The sequence below is a fragment of the Anastrepha ludens genome, chromosome 3 (genome assembly GCF_028408465.1).
Source record: "Anastrepha ludens isolate Willacy chromosome 3, idAnaLude1.1, whole genome shotgun sequence".
NCBI classification, from domain to species: domain Eukaryota; kingdom Metazoa; phylum Arthropoda; class Insecta; order Diptera; family Tephritidae; genus Anastrepha; species Anastrepha ludens.
Genome location: NC_071499.1, coordinates 71,526,036 through 71,543,983, shown reverse-complemented (window position 1 = coordinate 71,543,983; position 17,948 = coordinate 71,526,036). Strand labels below are relative to the sequence as shown.

Sequence of the window (17,948 nt, the reverse complement as noted above, 5' to 3'; positions counted from 1 at the left end):
ACAACGAATATCCAGTGACGCTTATTTCCGTTGCGAATTACCTATGGCGGATTATTTCACAATTCACATAAAAGCCGCATAACTTAGAAGATAATATTCTTTATTGATCCTATGATTTTCTGGCATGAATTATTTATACTCCACGCCACACAGTGGTGTTTTGGTGGCAAAGGTGAATTTCTCGATAATTGAATTCAAAAGCAAAACGAATGATGCGCAATCAGGTTAAAGTAGGTTGGCCTCTGGAAGCAATCTCTCAGGGGACATGGTAGCATTTTCAGGCAGTTAACACCGCATTTCTCCGAACTTCGAACAGACCTCTCTCTCTCTATCCGCAAACTAGAGTTTGAGGGTCGTGCTAGAGCAATCTTTCCAAAAAGGTAGGATTGGATCGAAGGAAACATTTGCGTCGAAGCTTGCATCTCTGTTTTCTCTGCCGGAATCGGGAGTCGGAGCAGGGATTTTCTCTAAATCAGCCAATTTATCTATTTCCTTAAAACTGCTGAATATTGCTAGTGTTTTTCAAGCAGAAGTCTTTGCGATCTTGTAGGCATGCAAAATACTTAGGGAACGCGGGAGATATTAACAGTTTCTCCGATGGTCAAGCCGCGATCAAGGCTCTAACGACGTCATGGTGCAGAACGAAATTAGTAAACTACTGTAAGGAGGAGATCAAATGTCTTGGGTGTGCAGGTAGCATTTCTCTGATCGGTGTTCCAGGACATAGGAACATAGAGCATACCAGGAAGGGGACTGAATTGGCCTCAGAGACCTCCTACCTGGTCATCGGCATCCCCCTGACAGTTGTTAAAGGGGAACTTCACAAATTATTTCTCATAAAAGCACAGAAAAGATGGAGCTCCATTTATTCATGTGATATTTTGAAAACCCTTTGGTCCCAATACGATATACGAAGGACTCAGAAAGTCATTTGGACTCCTCGCCATTCAATTTTCACACTCGTAGCTGTGTTTACCGGTCACTGGACGATCGGCACACACGCGGAAAAGCTAGGGTTACCATTTAACCCCCATTGCAGAAGCTGTGGGGATCTTTCAGAGAAGGAGGCTGTGGAGGACTTTCTCTGTAAATGTCCGGGTTTGGCAGCTAGACGATTAAGGTCACTCCTAAGGTGCTCCTTTCTTCGACAGCCTGGGGCAGGGCTATTCTATACTATACTAAATCCTATCAACCTTCTCTATTATATCAACAGCTCTGGCTGGCTATAGATATCTGCCTGTTGGAGGTCTCAGCCAGACTGGCACTTCAACCATTTCACCTACCTACCTTTATCAAAATATACTACGTATTTCGAGGCTTAAAATTTGTTTTTGAGGATGATATGATAACAATTTATCAGCAATTTATCAATTTTACGCGACGAAAGAAGACGACAATGACTAGACTTCTTCAAATGTTTTGCTGCAGATACATACATAATAAATGGCATAATTTTGAAAACTAAACATGAACACATATTTTAATATTTAAATAAAAATGTGATTTCAAGCACCGAGAATATAATTCATCTAGTTCGGATTGGAGTTTTATCATATCGGACTGAATAAATCTTAAGATCAATGGCATATAAGAGAAATTTGGGGAACAAAAAGCAAGAACCAATAACATTTATAAGCAGAATAAACAGCAATGGGCCCAGACTGCTCCTTTGGGCTACGCCAGAAAGGTTCAGATAAATATCATCAAGTGTGACAACTCACCGCCTTCGATTTAAACAGGGTTTAAGCCATTGCAGAAAAGCAAAAAAGAAAACCCAAGTAAGCGAACCTGTCGATCAAAATCGGGAAACTTTGACAAAGGCTTCAGAATGGACGGTGTAAATGGAATCAACTTGGCAGCCAGACGATAATGTTGAGATTCAATTCTCTCTAAAGACAACCAAATTTGTAAATGTAGAACGACCCGATACAAATCAGTGTTGTTTCGGGCAAACTGAACTCTTAACTGAGAAATTTATTTTATCTTTTATGACGCTTCCAAAGAGCTTAGATATGTTAGTGAGCTTCGAGATAGGTCTATAATGACCTACATCACTCTTATTATATATATATAATTGGCGCGTATACCCTTTTTGGGTGTTTGGCCAAGCTCCTCCTCCTATTTGTAGCGTGCGTCTTGATGTTGTTCCAGAAATACACCTTAAGTTTCAAGCAGATATTTTTATGAGGAAGTTTTTCATGGGAGAAATACACTCGGAGCTTTGCCATTGCCCGCCGAGGGGCGACCGATATTAGAAAAAAAAATTTCTTAGTTTTGGTGTTTCACAGAGATTCGAACCTACGTTCTCTCTGTGAATTCCGAATGGTAGTCACGCACCAACCCATTCGACTACGGCGGTCGCCAATATTATTGCCGTGTTTGAATAATCATCAGGGAATTTTCCAACAGCTGAAAAATCATTTTCAATGAAACCACCGGAATGGGGCAACTTTTGAATAAAATAGCCGAGCATGCATCAAAGTCAGTTCAGGAGGAGTTTTTGAGTATTGAGATCCCAGTAATTATAATTTCAGTTAAAAGAGAAAGTGATTCAACACTGATTGATGTATCATGATAAAATGAAAAAATAGGTAAATAAGTTAGCTGCGTTAATAACTGGTGTTATTTGTAGAACACGCAGATTTTTCGTTGAAGAAGACTGATTATGGAACTTTGCTGTGAAAAACAGATGGCAGAGGCAGATCTTAATGTGCCTGCAATGACAGCCAAGCTGTGCTCATGGCCTTACACAGCAACCCCCCCCCACCCCCCCAACCACATCAGGGGTAGTCGAGTCCTGTAAATCCAGACTGTACTATGTCGGTATACATAATAGCCTGATGCTAACATGAGTCCCGGGACACGTGAGCATATTGGGTAACGAGACCTCTCACTCCTTAACTAGGAGCCCGTTTGGCCACTCCCTTCTGCAGCCATCAAATCCACGGTTAGCAAATGGGTTACTACAACCCACAAGCGAGCTTGGCACACTGAGAGAGGCTGCAGATGGACTAAACTGATGTTACCTGTCATGTCCGATGGACTGTCGCAAATCCTTCTGTCATTAAGCAGAAGGGACTGCAGATAGCTGGTTGGACTGATGACGGGCCACTTTCTGTGGGCGAAGCACATGAAAAAGGTAGGCATCCCAGGCTTAAATTTATCTACACTGTCCATCTTTGTTTATACATTTTGAAATTTTAAAGACCAAAAGCAAAAACATAAAACATTGCTCTTCTTTTTTTCTCTATTGCTACTACCTGTTCAAGTTATTTCGACTAGGGGTGTATTAAAAAAAAAAAAATTAATAAAAAAACCAATAATAATTCAAAAATGGAACATCACATGTACGTAGCCAGCAAAATTTGAAAAGTCACCTTTTATTAACACACCTCTTTTGTTAATCGAACTCCCAAAATCCAAAAATCTTAAATCAGACGATAACGTGATTTTTAGTTCCACAAAGCAACTTTCAATGCACGTTTTCCATTTTTTTTTTTTAGACTCATTCGCCGGTACTCTCCAGGTAATATAACTTTGTGTATACAAGTATAACGGTTTTTCAGTATCACTTTCTGGCATACACTTAAATTAAGTCTCCATATTTTTATCAAACTTTCGTATGTTATATTTTTGTTAATGTGATAATACGTGTTACATCCATTCGATAATGAGACTTAAAAACAAAACATAAGAACAAAATACAAAAAAAAAACGAAAACTTAAAAATGGGTAAGAACTTTTAACAACATTATTTCGTAATGTAACTTTTGTTCACTCGCTTAATTTACAATTTGAATTTGATGGCACGAAGGATGGGATATTTGTCGCCTGTACAAGCACCACGGAAATCATCGAATGACAAATCTATCAAAGCCACGCCGCCTAAACCTCTGGACTTCACAAAGGCCGCCTTATTGGCAGCAGTGTCGGGATCATCATAACCCACCCAAATGCCATTTTCGCCATTGTCATCGGCCGAGCGGTAGGCATAGCTGCCGAAACGCTTAGTTGGATCGCCCACCTTGCGCAATGGACCGTCGGCGCCCTTCAAATGCTGATTGGCTGGGTTTGGCAATTTGCCGCATACCTCAGGCCAGCTAAGCAAGCCGGGTTTCTGAGTCTGTGTGCCTGCTGGTGCAACGCCATCGGTTTCAACCACTGGTGGCAAACCAGTGAGGCCAGAGTCTTTAGTCATTTTCCAGGCACGACCATAGGCGGCAATACCGACATTAATTTTAGTGGCAGGGCAATGATTATTTAACCAATATTGAACTTGGAAATTTACATTCGCTTCAGGATTACGCTCATTCAGTTCATAGATGGGTGCAGGGAAGTCAGCTATTTCAGGATCACGTTCTGGTGTTTTGAAGTCATAGGCATGTAAATTGACGTAATCCAAATTGTTCACAATGGCTGGCACATCGTAGAAAACTGTAACAGAATTGAGTTGAATAAGTTAACTAATTAGGCTAAATGGCAAACAAACGCAAAATCAAAACTTACGCGAAGAGTTTACATTGGGCAAGACAGACAGACCCAACAAAAAGCCATCTGGACGGAAAGCATTTTTCAGCTCACGCACAAGTGCTGTAAATTCCTCTTTATGCTCCTCAGCTTTCTCGTCAACCACAAAGTCTCCAGTGAAAATTTTCTTGAAACCCTTCCAAAATTTGCCAATACCGCTATGAACCTTCTTAGGCTTGTTCTTGGGGAACTGCCAGGCCAAGTCGAGACCATCGAAACCATAAGTCTTCACCAACGAGTGAGCGCTATTTATGAATGGTATGCGTGCGTTGGAACTCTCCAGGAGTGTCAAATACTTGTTGTTATCAGGATCTACTTCGTCCTTGTCGCCGCCAATGCTCAACAAAACCTTTAAATGGGGAAACTTCTTCTTGAAACCAGTTACGGTGCGATACAGGCCCGAGCCGATGTCCAGATCAAGTTTCTCATTACTGCTGACAAGTTTGTTTGACGTCGGACTGATGCTGGCATAACCGTAGACGAGGTGAGAACAAAATTGCAGTGCCGGTTCTAAATCATTGGTAGTGAGCTTGGAGAGACCTGCGATGAAATGAAATAAAATCAAAAGGGTGGTGAATTGAGTTTTGAAAGAGACTAAGCGTAGAACAGGTTTTGACGTAACTTGAAAGTTGCTAAAATGTATAATTTTGCAATACTCTACGAATTTATAAATAAGTTATGACTAAGTGTAGCTCGTTTATTAAGTTCAGAAGTAATGTAAATGGCAAGTACTCGTAAAGTGACTTAAAAGTGTGCACGGACGATGTAAATTGGTGTTATTATAACTGTTGCAGCAAAAACCCTAAAAAAAAAGAAATCATAAAAAATGTGCGAAATCTGAAAAAAGTTACTCGCGGTTGCAAAACTTTGTAAACAAAGAAAAAAACAGAAAATGTTGTATTTGCTTTTCCCTGCCAACTTTGCTTTTTTTATTTTTTGTTTTTTGCTTAAACAATTAACATCTGCTTATATGCTTACTGAATACGAATTAGGGGCACTCAAGCTTTATGTCTCAAATGACAACAAAGAGGTATTTTTCGTTTGAAACGAGTAATCAAACGTGATGCGGTTTGGCATGCGGCTTTGGGGATTTTAGCACTTGATTTGCAATTTTATCGGGTATTATCAATGCCGGGTTTGTCTACCTCAAAAGGTGGCGAGGCTGCGAACTGTAAGCGCATACGTGTGTGTGTTTATTAATTTTTGGCTGTTAATATTCATAATATCAATTTGTTGCAGGAACATGTAAAATGAACAAATGAATGCCTGACTGTGGCTTAGACATAAAAATTTGATTACAATATATGTAAGTATGCCAATTGCATATATACTCGTACGTGTACATGAAGAGGTGTGGCATATCACATGCCTATTGGGTGTGGGAAGGCATTAAGATATTTGCCTTTAAACAACAAATAAAATAAAAATTATTTTAATACTTTTTAAGAAGATTGAAATGTTCAGCAACAAAATTGATTAGCTTAATTTTTAGTGAAAAAAATACGACTTAAGCTCTATAAAAATTTTTTGTTTTTGATACAAAATATGGAAATTAATATGTTAAGCAAAAAAATTGTTCTTTTGAAAAATCTTAATTTTGTGTGAAAAAAATATGACTGAAGCTTTATAAAAATGCTTTTACAATTTTTAATAAAAATGTAAATTTTTAACTAAGTGAAAGAAAAAAAATTGTTGTATAAAAATTGTCATTATAAGCAAAATTATTATTTTTCCATTATTTTCTTAAAATAAACACTGTATCTTTCACATTTTGTGAAACTAATATATTAGAGGTGTATCAGCTCACATACCTACAGAACACATACCTATATTAGGGTTGCCTTTAAGCAATAAGCAAAATAAAATTAAGATTTTTAGCAAAATATTAATTTTTTATAGAACCAAATATTTATGAAAAGCCAGCAACAATTCAAGAGCTAAAGGATGAGATAATTCGGCACATTAACGGCATAGAACCTCAATTATGCCTCAGCGTCATCGGAAATTTGGACCATCGGATGGAGGTGTGCAGCCGAGGCTGCGGCGGTCGTTTGGCCGATATTTTGTTTCATGCATAATTGAACCATATCAGTATTATCATAATAAAGAGAAATGACAATAGTTTTCTAAAAAAATTGTATTTTATTCAAAATCAATACCGGCCCTTGAAACTTAACCACCCTTATATTGTATATAGAGGTGTTTGCGCTTGCCTACTGGGTGTGGTGATGGTATTAGGATCATTGGCTTCAAACAACAAGTACAAAGAAAATTGGAATAAAATTAAATAAAGATTAAAATTTTTGGCACATATTTTTGATTTTAAATTTTGAGCAAAATATAAAAATATTGCCTTATAATTTTTCTTTATATAAACAGAATGAAAAAATATTTTTAAATAAAAATTTACATATTCTGCCAAATATTTTTTTCTTATTTTCTTTAACTTTTTTTTCTTTTTTTGAAATGAAAAAATATTTGTAAGTAAAAATTTACATTCAGCAAAGTATTTTTTTCTTATTTTCTAAAATTTTTTTTTTCTTTTTTTCTGAAACTCATTTATTAGAGGTTTGGTAGATCATATGTCTATTGAGTGTGGCGAGTGCAGTAGGCCCATTGCCTTTAAACAACAAATAAAAATAAAAAAATGTTATTGTAAAACATTTTTTATATAAAATTTTATGCAAAAATATTTTTGTTTTGTAAAAATTTTAATTTTTAGCAAATTAAAAAATATTGTTTTATATAAATGAAAATTTTTATGAAAATTAATGGTTTTTTATAAAAATAGAAATTTTTACCAAAATGTAAAATTATTTTTAAATAAAAATGTAAATTTACATTTCTAGCAAATTAAAAAAAATTTTAAAAATTTTCAATTTTTATTTTTCTTATTTTCCCCAAACAATTTGACTTTTTATTTTTCTCATTCTCAAATCAAAAATTATGAAATCAACTCAAATTTATTTCGCTCATTGCTCCAAAGTCGCAATAAATCATTCTCCAATTGGCTGGCTGGATTTGACATGCAGCGTCATCTCATCTACCATACGGCAATTTTTGTTATTTGTATTGTGGGGGATTGCCAGCAATGCCGACAATAACAGATTGACTTGTTTACGCCGCCCTTGTAATATGAAAACAAGTTGGAATTTTTCTCGGAAACAATTCAATTGCAGGTAATTGATCTTGTGCTGAATGCCACCACTTATAAAATAAATTGAAACAAAAATTTAATTCAATTAGAAGAATCTAATAACACTATAAAAAAATAAATAATAAAAAAGATTACGTAAACAAACTTGTGCGTTGAACTGAATGTAAATCAACTAGCATTTGTTAAATAAATATCAATTAGTTTTTATTGAAAGATGATAACAAACAAAGAAGCAAGCAATTGGAGAAAGTAACTTAGTCAGTTAACTAACTTAGTCATAAATGCTTACACATACATACTTACATACACACGAGTGCATATGTATGTAAAAGAAGCTTACTAGAATTTTCTTGTTTTTTGAAACTAATTCATTAGAGGTATGGCGAAGCACATGTCCGTTAGGTGTGGCGCATACATTAAGATCATTGCTGCCTTCAAATAATAAGCAATGCTTAACCCTTTTTATTGTAAAATGTTTTTTTTATACAAATTTTATTCTTTAGCAAAATAAAAAATTAGTTTTTATAAAAATTGTTTAATATAAATTTTTTCGCAAAATAAAATTTATTTTTATAAAAATTTTAATCTTTGGGAAAACAAATTATTTTCTTTATTAAAATAGAATTCTTACGACTTTATTTTATAACAAATTTTTATATAAAAATTTTAATTTTTCGCAAAACAACAAATAATTTTTATAAAAATTTAAAATTTTAGTTTAAAATTTTCGCAAAAAAAAAAATTATTTTTTATAAAAACTTTAATTTTTAGGAACACAAATTATTTTCTTTATTGAAATAGAATTTTTTATGATTTTTTCATAAAAATTTGGAGTTTTTAGCAAAATAAAAAGATATTTTTTTATAAAAATTAAAAAAAAATTTAGTTATTGTTTTAAATTTTTCGCAAAATAAAAAAAATATTTTTTATAAAAATTTTTATTGTTTATAAAAATTTTAATTTTTGGGAAAGTAATTTTTTTTATTAAAATAATTTTTTATTATAAAAAACTAACATTTTGAGCAAAAAAAGAATTCTGTTACTTTAGTATTGGCTAAAAGTAAATTTAAGGCAAAACTCACAGGTTATTAAACCTTTTTCGATGAAGGCAGAGTGGTTTTTAATTTTTGTATAATACGAAACTATTCCAATGGTGTGGATGCCTCTGTAACACATTTTTTAAAAATACTAAAGATCATCAACAACATGGTTGTAAACTTTTGCGCAATTGCAATAATACAGTATTATTGGAGATAAACAATTTTGCATAAAGATGACTAATTTTCGCATGATTATTTTTAATTTTCGCTATTGACGTCAATTTCTCACTCCAGTTTTCAAAAACATGAGTGAAAATTTGTTTAAATATCACTGATTAGTGTGAAAAATTGAAGGCCAATTGTATTTAACAGAAATTCAAGCAATGATATCTTACAATGAACTACTTATTAATTTGCTCTTCATCCAAATTCACAAATAATTAAACCAGACTTTAATTTCTCTGCGACTGTGTTTGTATGTGTAAAACATTTCTTGATGCTTCGCTTGCCAACGCACGTCTACCCTGCAGGGAAAAGCCAAAGTACATAGCATGGAAATATTTTGGTTCAGATACTGCTTTTTTATTAAAAAGAGAAATTATGTGAGTTCCTCATTGACTAGATTGGTGCCAGTAGTAAAATGATCAATTTGTCTGCAAACTAGTTGATTTAAGGTACGAAAATTTAAGTTTAGAGAAAAAAGTATACACTGATAAAAAACTAAGTATATCAATTAAAGGTAACACTTTAATAATATCAGCATGGAATTCCTTCACTTTATTCTCGTAGGTAGCCTCGCACCACAAAGTTAGTAAGATTAGAGAAGCGGATTTATAATGAAGTCACATGAATTCAGATTAAGAAAGACAAAATTGTTTCACCCGATTTGTGTATGAACTCTTTATATAGACCTATATAACAATGTAATATTTACAACTTTGCCACTACTAAAGTTTTTCTCGCCAGCCATCGATGGAGTTTTATTCCCTACTCATTCGCAGAAAAATGCTCGTAGCAACCGGGCACTGCAATATGAATCCGAATTTTAACATAACTAGCATTAATTTGATTAATGTTAATAAAGGACATACCTTAAATTGTATTTATCTTTTTGGCTAAGGAATTTGTTTTAATTTTTTAGAATTACTTTTAATGTAAGTTTGAAACAATTTGTGATTACTTCAGAGAAATTTCATTTATTTGCAAGAAAAACACAGTACGCATCACTTTAATATGAAATATAATACTTATTTTAATACGTTGGAACTGATGGTTATTCTGCATTTTAACTGGTATTAAACTGACTATTTTAGAAACTTATGGGACCTGATTTTTTTGTCTAGTATGAATTGGTATTTTAACTGGTACATATTTTGCTAATGCATGGCCGCACAATTGACATTTCGTAGAACTTTGCCGCATTAAAAAACCACTCGCTAATATGGAAAAAGGACAGAACACGAACTGTTTGAACTGAAAAGTGAACTGGTAGTATTCTAGTTCACAACTGGTATTTTTTCCTTCAGGGTAAATACACATACCGATACAAGTACAAAAGTATGCAACTTATTAAACATTTTCTAAACAACTTGTCACTCATAATTAGTCTACTTTTCATCTTTATCGTTTGCTTAATAAGCACATGAACGTTGGCAAGAATTAAAGAGTAAGTATACGTGTACATAATTTCAAATCTCGAAATTTTATATGTACACATTTTTCTATATCAAACTGGTCACACCAAAGGTTATCGCTCTGTATTTGTGACACATTTTATACTTAAGTAACAATTAAAGTGTTTTCTAAGTATGCAAAGATGACATAAATAGGAATATCTCTACAGTTACTTGAAGGTTTGTATGTGCTTGGTTTAATTGCTGTCTACTTCTTAATCAGCTTTGAGATGGATTTTAGCATTAGCAAACTCAACCACTTCATTGGCAAGTCTGCGTTTAGTTTTTTCAAATGGAAGATGTTTGTCAACCCTTTGTCTAAAAAAAAAATAACTTTTTATAAATAAATAGATATAAATTATGGATTCCTAAAGAACATCAATAGTTGTGTTAGATAAGACAAACATTTTTAGCAGTTATTACTAATTTTTGCAAGTAGGCGTGCAATAAAGCCACATAAAAATTGAGAGAGCAAAGTGTCAATAGGATCCTGGAGGGACGTTTATTTTGTGCTGGAGAATTTAGCCATTAAAAACATGTGATCTGAGAGCATATGACTGAACTTTTAGTAAGCAAACAAATTTATTTTTTGTTTAATATGATATTTTGTTACTTTTGCCCTTGCGCTGGTTTGAGGCTTTCAGTTTAAAGTCAGATATGATGAAATGGAAAATTCAACACAAAAATTTATAAAAAAAAAAACAATCAGCTGATATATCTTCTTCTACTGGTTTTTGGAAGAGATGGCAAATTTTGCGATCGTTAACTTTTTCTACTCTTTGGCAATTTTGTTTTTCAGCGCAAACTCGATTTTTTTAATTATACAAGAAAAATTTTTTTTTAAATGCTCATAACTTAGTCAAAAATGAACCGATTTTAATAATTTTGTGTTCAAAATGATCGTCATTACTTACACGAGCGATTTCATGTAGAACCAGTTGCAAAAAAGTAGTTGAAAATTTTTTATTGCCGATAACTCTTGAAAAAAAAATTTTCGGGCAAACAAAAAAATACGTGTCTCATTATTTTGACCAGAGAGCAACATATTTCAGTTACATCGAAATCGAAGAACATGACCCGAATAGCCCGGTTGAATTGAAATGGAAAGCATCAGATACAGTCGCATCTGTATATAGAGAACACTTCGATTTAGTGAACGTTGAACGTCGTACGTGGAATACTAAAAATGAATAATCGAAAACTTTAAAATACTGAACAAAATTTAAATAAAAAACAACTCCAAGCAAAAAGCAAAAACAAAAAATTCCAAAAAGAGTCAGAGATTAAAACAGTTATTCCTTTCAATTGTACTTCGGCAGTTGATTGCTGAAAAGCAGCTATTATTTGAACCTATCGCTTGATGTTCGTTTTTATTGAGTGAAAGTGTGCTGTTGTTTATCTATTCAAAAGTCTCTGAAAGCTAATAAATTGATAGTACCCGAATGTCTTCGAGAAAATTTGATTCATTAAAGAAAAAACCTGAAATTATTAGCAACATCAGAACAGACGTTAGTGTTTCATCTTTGGTAAAAATATGTATAGTAGATAAATCAAGAATAAACAAATAAAGAGGAATAAAAATTACTATTATCTCCCACCAAACAATTTTAGCATTTAAGAGGAAGATTCTTAGAAAAGCAGTGTATTCATTCTAATGGTCTTACGCAAATAAAGTAAGCTTTTGAATAAAAAATATTAACCTGGTTATTATGAGCAGGCCTTGCAATAATCAGTTCATCTAATCCAGACACGACTGTAGCTTTTTTTCTTTTCCAACGAAGAAAGAAAGTATCGACTAAAGCATAGATCTCTACTAAATATAAAACAGCTGGAATATGCTTAGTATGAAGAAACTCATAGCTAAGAGTTAAGTCTGAATGATAAAAAATACCAGGTTATATCAAGTACCTTGGAACATTTTTAACAATAGGAGAAACATACTAATAAATCGATGAAGCCGGAAATGCCCATGGTTTGGCAGGAAGAAAAGAAAGTGTATCGATGTGCTTTATTTCTCTTTAACCAGTGTTGTGGTCCTTTGTACAGGCTTTATGCTTCACGGGGAGATCAGGAAAGCAGTAAGTAGGTAAGTAAGTAATGTTGTGGATACCAACAAAACCGATTGCCCGAAATGGCATTATTCTAAGGCTTCGTCGACTGGAAGATCCATTCCAAATTCAGAAGTTATAACGGTGTCCGAAATTCAGGAATATATAAAGTATATATATATATATACATATATCAACATTCTCAGCGCCGGTAATAAAATGTGGGGATGAGGTCAGACTCTCAGAAGAAGCATAGATGTCATATTATGGCGAAAAGTCAGCAAGTCCCTAAACCTGACTCATAATGTTAGCTTTAAGGCTAAAAAAATACCGCGATGTGAAAATTCCAACGCATTGAGCTAGAATATTCAACTCTTTGCCTATTTTCATTCACAAAAATTTAGGATATTGCAATAATGCAAACAGATTACTAAAATTCATAAGTTTGGAAATCTAACAGGAAGACGGCTGGTGTCTATTGATTAAGAGTAACAAATGAAGTATGAAATCTTCTGGAAAAGGTTAGTAACTATGCTTAGTTGCTCAATATTTCAGCTCTTTCAGGAGTAAATTTATCATTCATATTACTTCACAGCCTTGTCATTCATTTCCTTCATAGTCTGGGAGACTTAAACGAAGATGAGAGAGAAACACAAAAAAAGTGGAAAATGGTAGCCACGAGAGGTGTTATGCTCATATGATGGCAGAATTTTGCTGGGGTTTGGGCCAGTCGAAAAAACAAGGGAACGTCACCGAAAAACAGCTATCTATAGACGCCAACAATAATGTTGGCTTTACTTAAAAGTAGTTTTTGCACCTATATCCAGATTAAGAGCTTAAGAAACCAAAAAAAAAAAAAAAAAAAAAAAATAACTTTGAGATCCTAATATTCAACCATATTCAAAATAAGAAATGCATTTTGACCAGGTTCGACTACGCTTCTTTTGTGTTTTTAGTTTTTATAAATTTTTTCAAAAATATAGTTCATTTTATATAAAGGGTTTCAAGGGACGATGTTGAATGTGAACCACACCTAAGCGTCAAGTTTTTTTCTGCATTTCATTTGAAATTTTTCAGTTTCAAACTAACTCAATTTGAACCATGGAAAGATACACAATCGAGCAGCGCGTTAAAGTTATTCAGGCTTATTATGACAACGGGCGTTCAAATCAAAATGCATATCGCGCACTTCGTCTTCAGTGATGAGGCACACAGTGGCTGTTTGGTATTTTTTCCAAAATGAGGTCGGTCAGGCAGTTACTGTGAATAGTGTTCGCTATTGTGAGATGATAACGAGCTTTTTATGGCCCGAATTGGAAGATATGGATGTAGACGATATGTGATTTCAACAGGACGGTGACACTTGTCACACAGCGAACAAAACAATGGCTATTTTGCGCGAAAAATTTGATGGCCGAATAATCTCACGTCGCGTTGATTTCAATTGGCCGCCAAGAGCATGTGATTTGACCCCGTTGAACTTCTTTCTTTGGGATTATTTGAAAGAAAAGGTGTACGTCGACAAGCCAGCAACAATACAAGAGCTATAGGATGAAATAATTCGGCATATTAACGAGGCCGCGGCAACCATTTGGCCGATATTTTGTTCCATACGTAATTGAGCCCTACCAGTATTATCATAATAAAGAGAAATGACAATAAGTTTCTAAGAAAATTGAATTTTATTCAAAATCAACACCGGTCCTTGAAACTTAACCACCCTTTGTTAGTCTAAAAAAGTTCCTTTCAAAGTATATATGTATATAAAATAATTAAAAAAAATTCTCTGTACTACAAAAGGACGAAAAATATTATAAAAAAGAAGGAAATAAAATTACGCTTTTTTTTAATTTTTTAAAACGTTTGAAATTTTGAAAAAATATGTTGACTATTTTGTCGCCTATTTCGACTACCTGTTTGTCGTGCTCTGTAATATACTTAAAATCTGCGATGTTGCATACAAATACATGCATCACCAGAAAAAATATTCCATATTACCGCAATATATACTCTCCAATCATTTTTTTTTTCCTTTTTCTTTAAATGTATAACATGGAAAGAAAATGAAAAATCAATGTTTCATAAACCTTGGGGTTGAAAAACTGATTTTAACAATTTTTAAAATTGGTTATGAGTACCAGTTTTATAAATTTTAAAACTGTTTATTTCCTTTTATGAAGTCATAAATCCACTCGCAGTCCTATAAATAAGAAGTAAATTCAATTAACAAAATTTTACTACTTTTATTTCCCAGGATTTTGAAAGTTTTTGAAAACCGTTTGACCTGTTAACATTTCTTTATGTTACTACAGATTTGGAAATTTCTAATAAAAACTTGAGCACTTCATGCCAACTTTGATAGAATTGAAAATTGTTGATTCTTTGTTAAATGCATAATTCTTTCGTGCATTTAAAGCATGAATTTATTTATATCTTTACTGATAGCGTTAAAAAAAATCTGTGAATACCCTTAAAAAGTGATATTTTGAAGGAAAAAATAAAAAATATATATTGAACTCAAACCGGCAACTGCATAATTTGATAAAATTATAATAAAAAGCACACAATGTAGTAGATCCTCCGATCTCTAATTGAGAGCCATAAGGCAAGTTCATAAAATTTACGCCTAACTGTTAATAATATCAGCTGGCATACTTCACTAATTTTATAAATGAAGCTGACTAGGAGCACCGGTTATCACTTCTATTTCGAATACCAGTACGAGATAATAAACAAAACTTGCCCTGAAACGGCGTTTGATAACCTTTGGCTCAAGCTATGTGTGATTTACACGTACATATGTTTGTTTGTAGGTATGCATATAAGTATACATACGAGTATAAGTAAATATATGCATATGTGAGTCTAAGATTCTTTATGTGGGAATGAGAACAGAAAAAAATGTTTGTAGCGATCCATATATGGTTTTTTTTTCTTCTCTAATCGTTCATAGGAAATGACTAAAATTTTTTCCAGAATATTCAAGTTAAGCGAAATTTGAAGGTGATACACTTTCGCTTTCAGTTATAACACGCTTGAGAACGTGTGTATATATTTACAAGTAACTGTAGATTGCAAAAATACTCGTTACGTGCTTGAGTGCATTTACGAATCGTTCGTGGTTTTGGTATAAAATTTCAATAATTACTAAATTTTTATTGTTTTCTTCACAGCTTTTAAATCCTTCACTGTATTCGGTGTTGTTATTGTTTGGTTGCTTACCTTCACGCACATAACTATTGCCATCGTAGTAGCAAACAAGATGTGTGTTGCTCGCATGCTGAGCGTTGGCCAACGCGGCTAGCGACAAAGCCAACAAAATGACAAATTTCATTTTCTCAGAAAAGACGAAACACTCGAACTGCTTAAATTTTGTACAAACAAATATTGTGTTTTTTTATTTATTTTTTTTTGCGTAAGTCACTGCTCAGTTGATATGAACTAATCGCCTCCGAAGTAAAACTGAAACTGCCAACTGATCTCGAAAGGTGTTTTAAGTTAATGCCGGGGCGCCGTCGCGAATAGCCGGTCGATGGTGGTTCGGTTGATTGGCTGTTAAGTCGGGTACGCTGATCGAGCAAAAGCATCAAAGCAAACAAAGGCAGACGTAATACAAAAAACAAAAAAAATACAACCGGATGAGTAGAGAGAGCCGAGAGGGGTGGTTATGTGAATGATCAGAGAAATCGAAATGAAAAGGAAATTGATAATTGAACCACAATGAATATTTACACTATGTATGAGTATTTAGTTAGATTGTTGGTTATAAATCCAGTGCAATATACACACTTAAGTATGCATGAAAGCTTTATTTTATGTTAGCTAGGAATTTTTTTTGTAATTTTTTTTATTATTTTTAATTTAAGGGACATCACGTGTGTTTACTGTAGAATAGGTAGGTAAAATAATTTTCCAATATTCGCATTCTTTGGATACTTACAGCTTACAGAATTGCATTTTATTAAAGAAACATAATTTTTTAATTTAGTTGCTATCATAACTCGAAAATAATTCAACGGCTTCCTCTCAAACATATTGCACATACCTTGTACTCAACTACGCATGCAGCCATTAGATGGGCATGGGATGGGATCGTGCAATCGTTTCAGAGGAGTCAAGTATTGGGCGTCCAAAAAGTGCAACAGCATCAAAAATCATTGAGAATGTCTAGTTATTGCCTGTGGATATCTAAGGTTGACTAAACGTGGAATTGGTGATACCTTAGTCATCTTAGATCAACGAGTGCTTCTTTACATAATAGTAACAAATGGAATAGCTGCTTGGAAAGTGAGTGCCGCATTCATTAAGAATTCAACAAATAGCTGTGGAAAAATATTTAAAAAATAAAAATTTATAAAATTTGTAGACCTTCCATAAAATCAGTATAAACAAAATCAGTAAAAACAATATAAGGCATGGTGTTATCGAGAAGGAGTATGATTTGATCATTTCGAGCAGGTCTTTTCACTCGAATAGCCTCATTCACGCAGTGTAGCTGGATAATGTAGAACTCGTTCTTGACCGTTGCATTCTTTTCAAGCATTTCGCAGCGCACCATATAATCTTTGGATGAAGATCCATCTTGACTCTCGACTTTGGCATATCTCCTGGAGCCATCAACTCCTTTTTTTTATTCATATTGACGTATGTATAGACACTATTTCTCCTCTCCTCTAAGCGTTGTTTATGATTGCGTTTTGCTCGATGGCGGGCGAGATGCTGAGAAACAATTTGAAGGCGACTTTGTTTGTTTATTTCATTGAGCTCGTGAGGCTCCCATGCTCCCAATTTTTCGGTAAATTCCATTGAATGAAGGTGATTGACAATAGTTTTATTATTGCTGTTCAATTTTTACGCCAATTCATGGCTGGTTTGGCGACCGTTCTCCTTTAAAAGTGATTGGAGACGTTTTTCATCGATTTCAGAAGGCCTTCCGCTGCGGGACGTATCATCGACGTCAAAGACGCCATTTTTGAACTATGCAAACCATTTCCGTGGTGTAAACTCGCCAATAACACCTTCTCCGTACAAGTCGGAATTGTCCCGAGCTGCTTCGGTAAGTTTTTGTCCTCGATGAAAAGCAAAAAAGAGTAGGTGTCGAAAATGTTGATTTTTGCCTCCTGGGTATTCCGTTTCTAAGCCTAAAAACTAAAAAAAAAAATAATTAACTTAAAAATATAATTAACATAGTTTTGTAGGGCAGTCACACTTCTACCTCTTGCCAAACAGTAAACAAATCGTTGTAAAAAAAAATAAAAATAAAAACGCTGTGAAATTATTCCCCACCCCAAAATATTCAAGGTGGCGTGAAATTAGTCATCCAATTTTGTTTTTGAATAATTTTTTTACTAAATAAAAAACAGTTATTATTTTTATTTTGACAATTATTCTTCTGCGGACGTTTAGATTATATCCAAATTCATCATTATCAGCCACAGACAACCGAAAGATATGTTGGAAGGAAGGGATAAAATTTAAATGAAATAGTAAAGATCCATCTTTA

At 33.7% G+C, this 17,948-nt stretch overlaps 1 protein-coding gene across 1 annotated transcript; it reads right to left on the bottom strand.

The window, feature by feature from the left end:
- Positions 1 to 3,602: 3,602 nt before the first annotated feature.
- LOC128858194 (chitinase-like protein Idgf4) lies at positions 3,603 to 15,910 on the bottom strand. The gene is made up of 3 exons (XM_054094251.1): positions 15,668 to 15,910; positions 4,507 to 5,067; positions 3,603 to 4,434 (listed from the first exon to the last, which is right to left on the bottom strand). Exons 1-3 carry the CDS (start codon positions 15,777 to 15,779, stop codon positions 3,788 to 3,790), a joined length of 1,320 nt encoding a protein of 439 aa, XP_053950226.1. The 5' UTR covers positions 15,780 to 15,910; the 3' UTR covers positions 3,603 to 3,787.
- Between the last annotated feature and the right edge of the window lie 2,038 nt (positions 15,911 to 17,948).

Excerpts from the sequence above, each read along its gene's own strand:
- LOC128858194 (XM_054094251.1), bottom strand. The coding sequence starts at position 15,779 with ATGAAATTTGTCATTTTGTTGGCTTTGTCGCTAGCCGCGTTGGCCAAC. Across the intron at positions 5,068-15,667 it reads CAATAGTTATGTGCGTGAAG|GTCTCTCCAAGCTCACTACC; the intron begins GTAAGCAACCAA and ends ATTTCATCGCAG. Across the intron at positions 4,435-4,506 it reads GCCCAATGTAAACTCTTCGC|TTTTCTACGATGTGCCAGCC; the intron begins GTAAGTTTTGAT and ends ATTCTGTTACAG.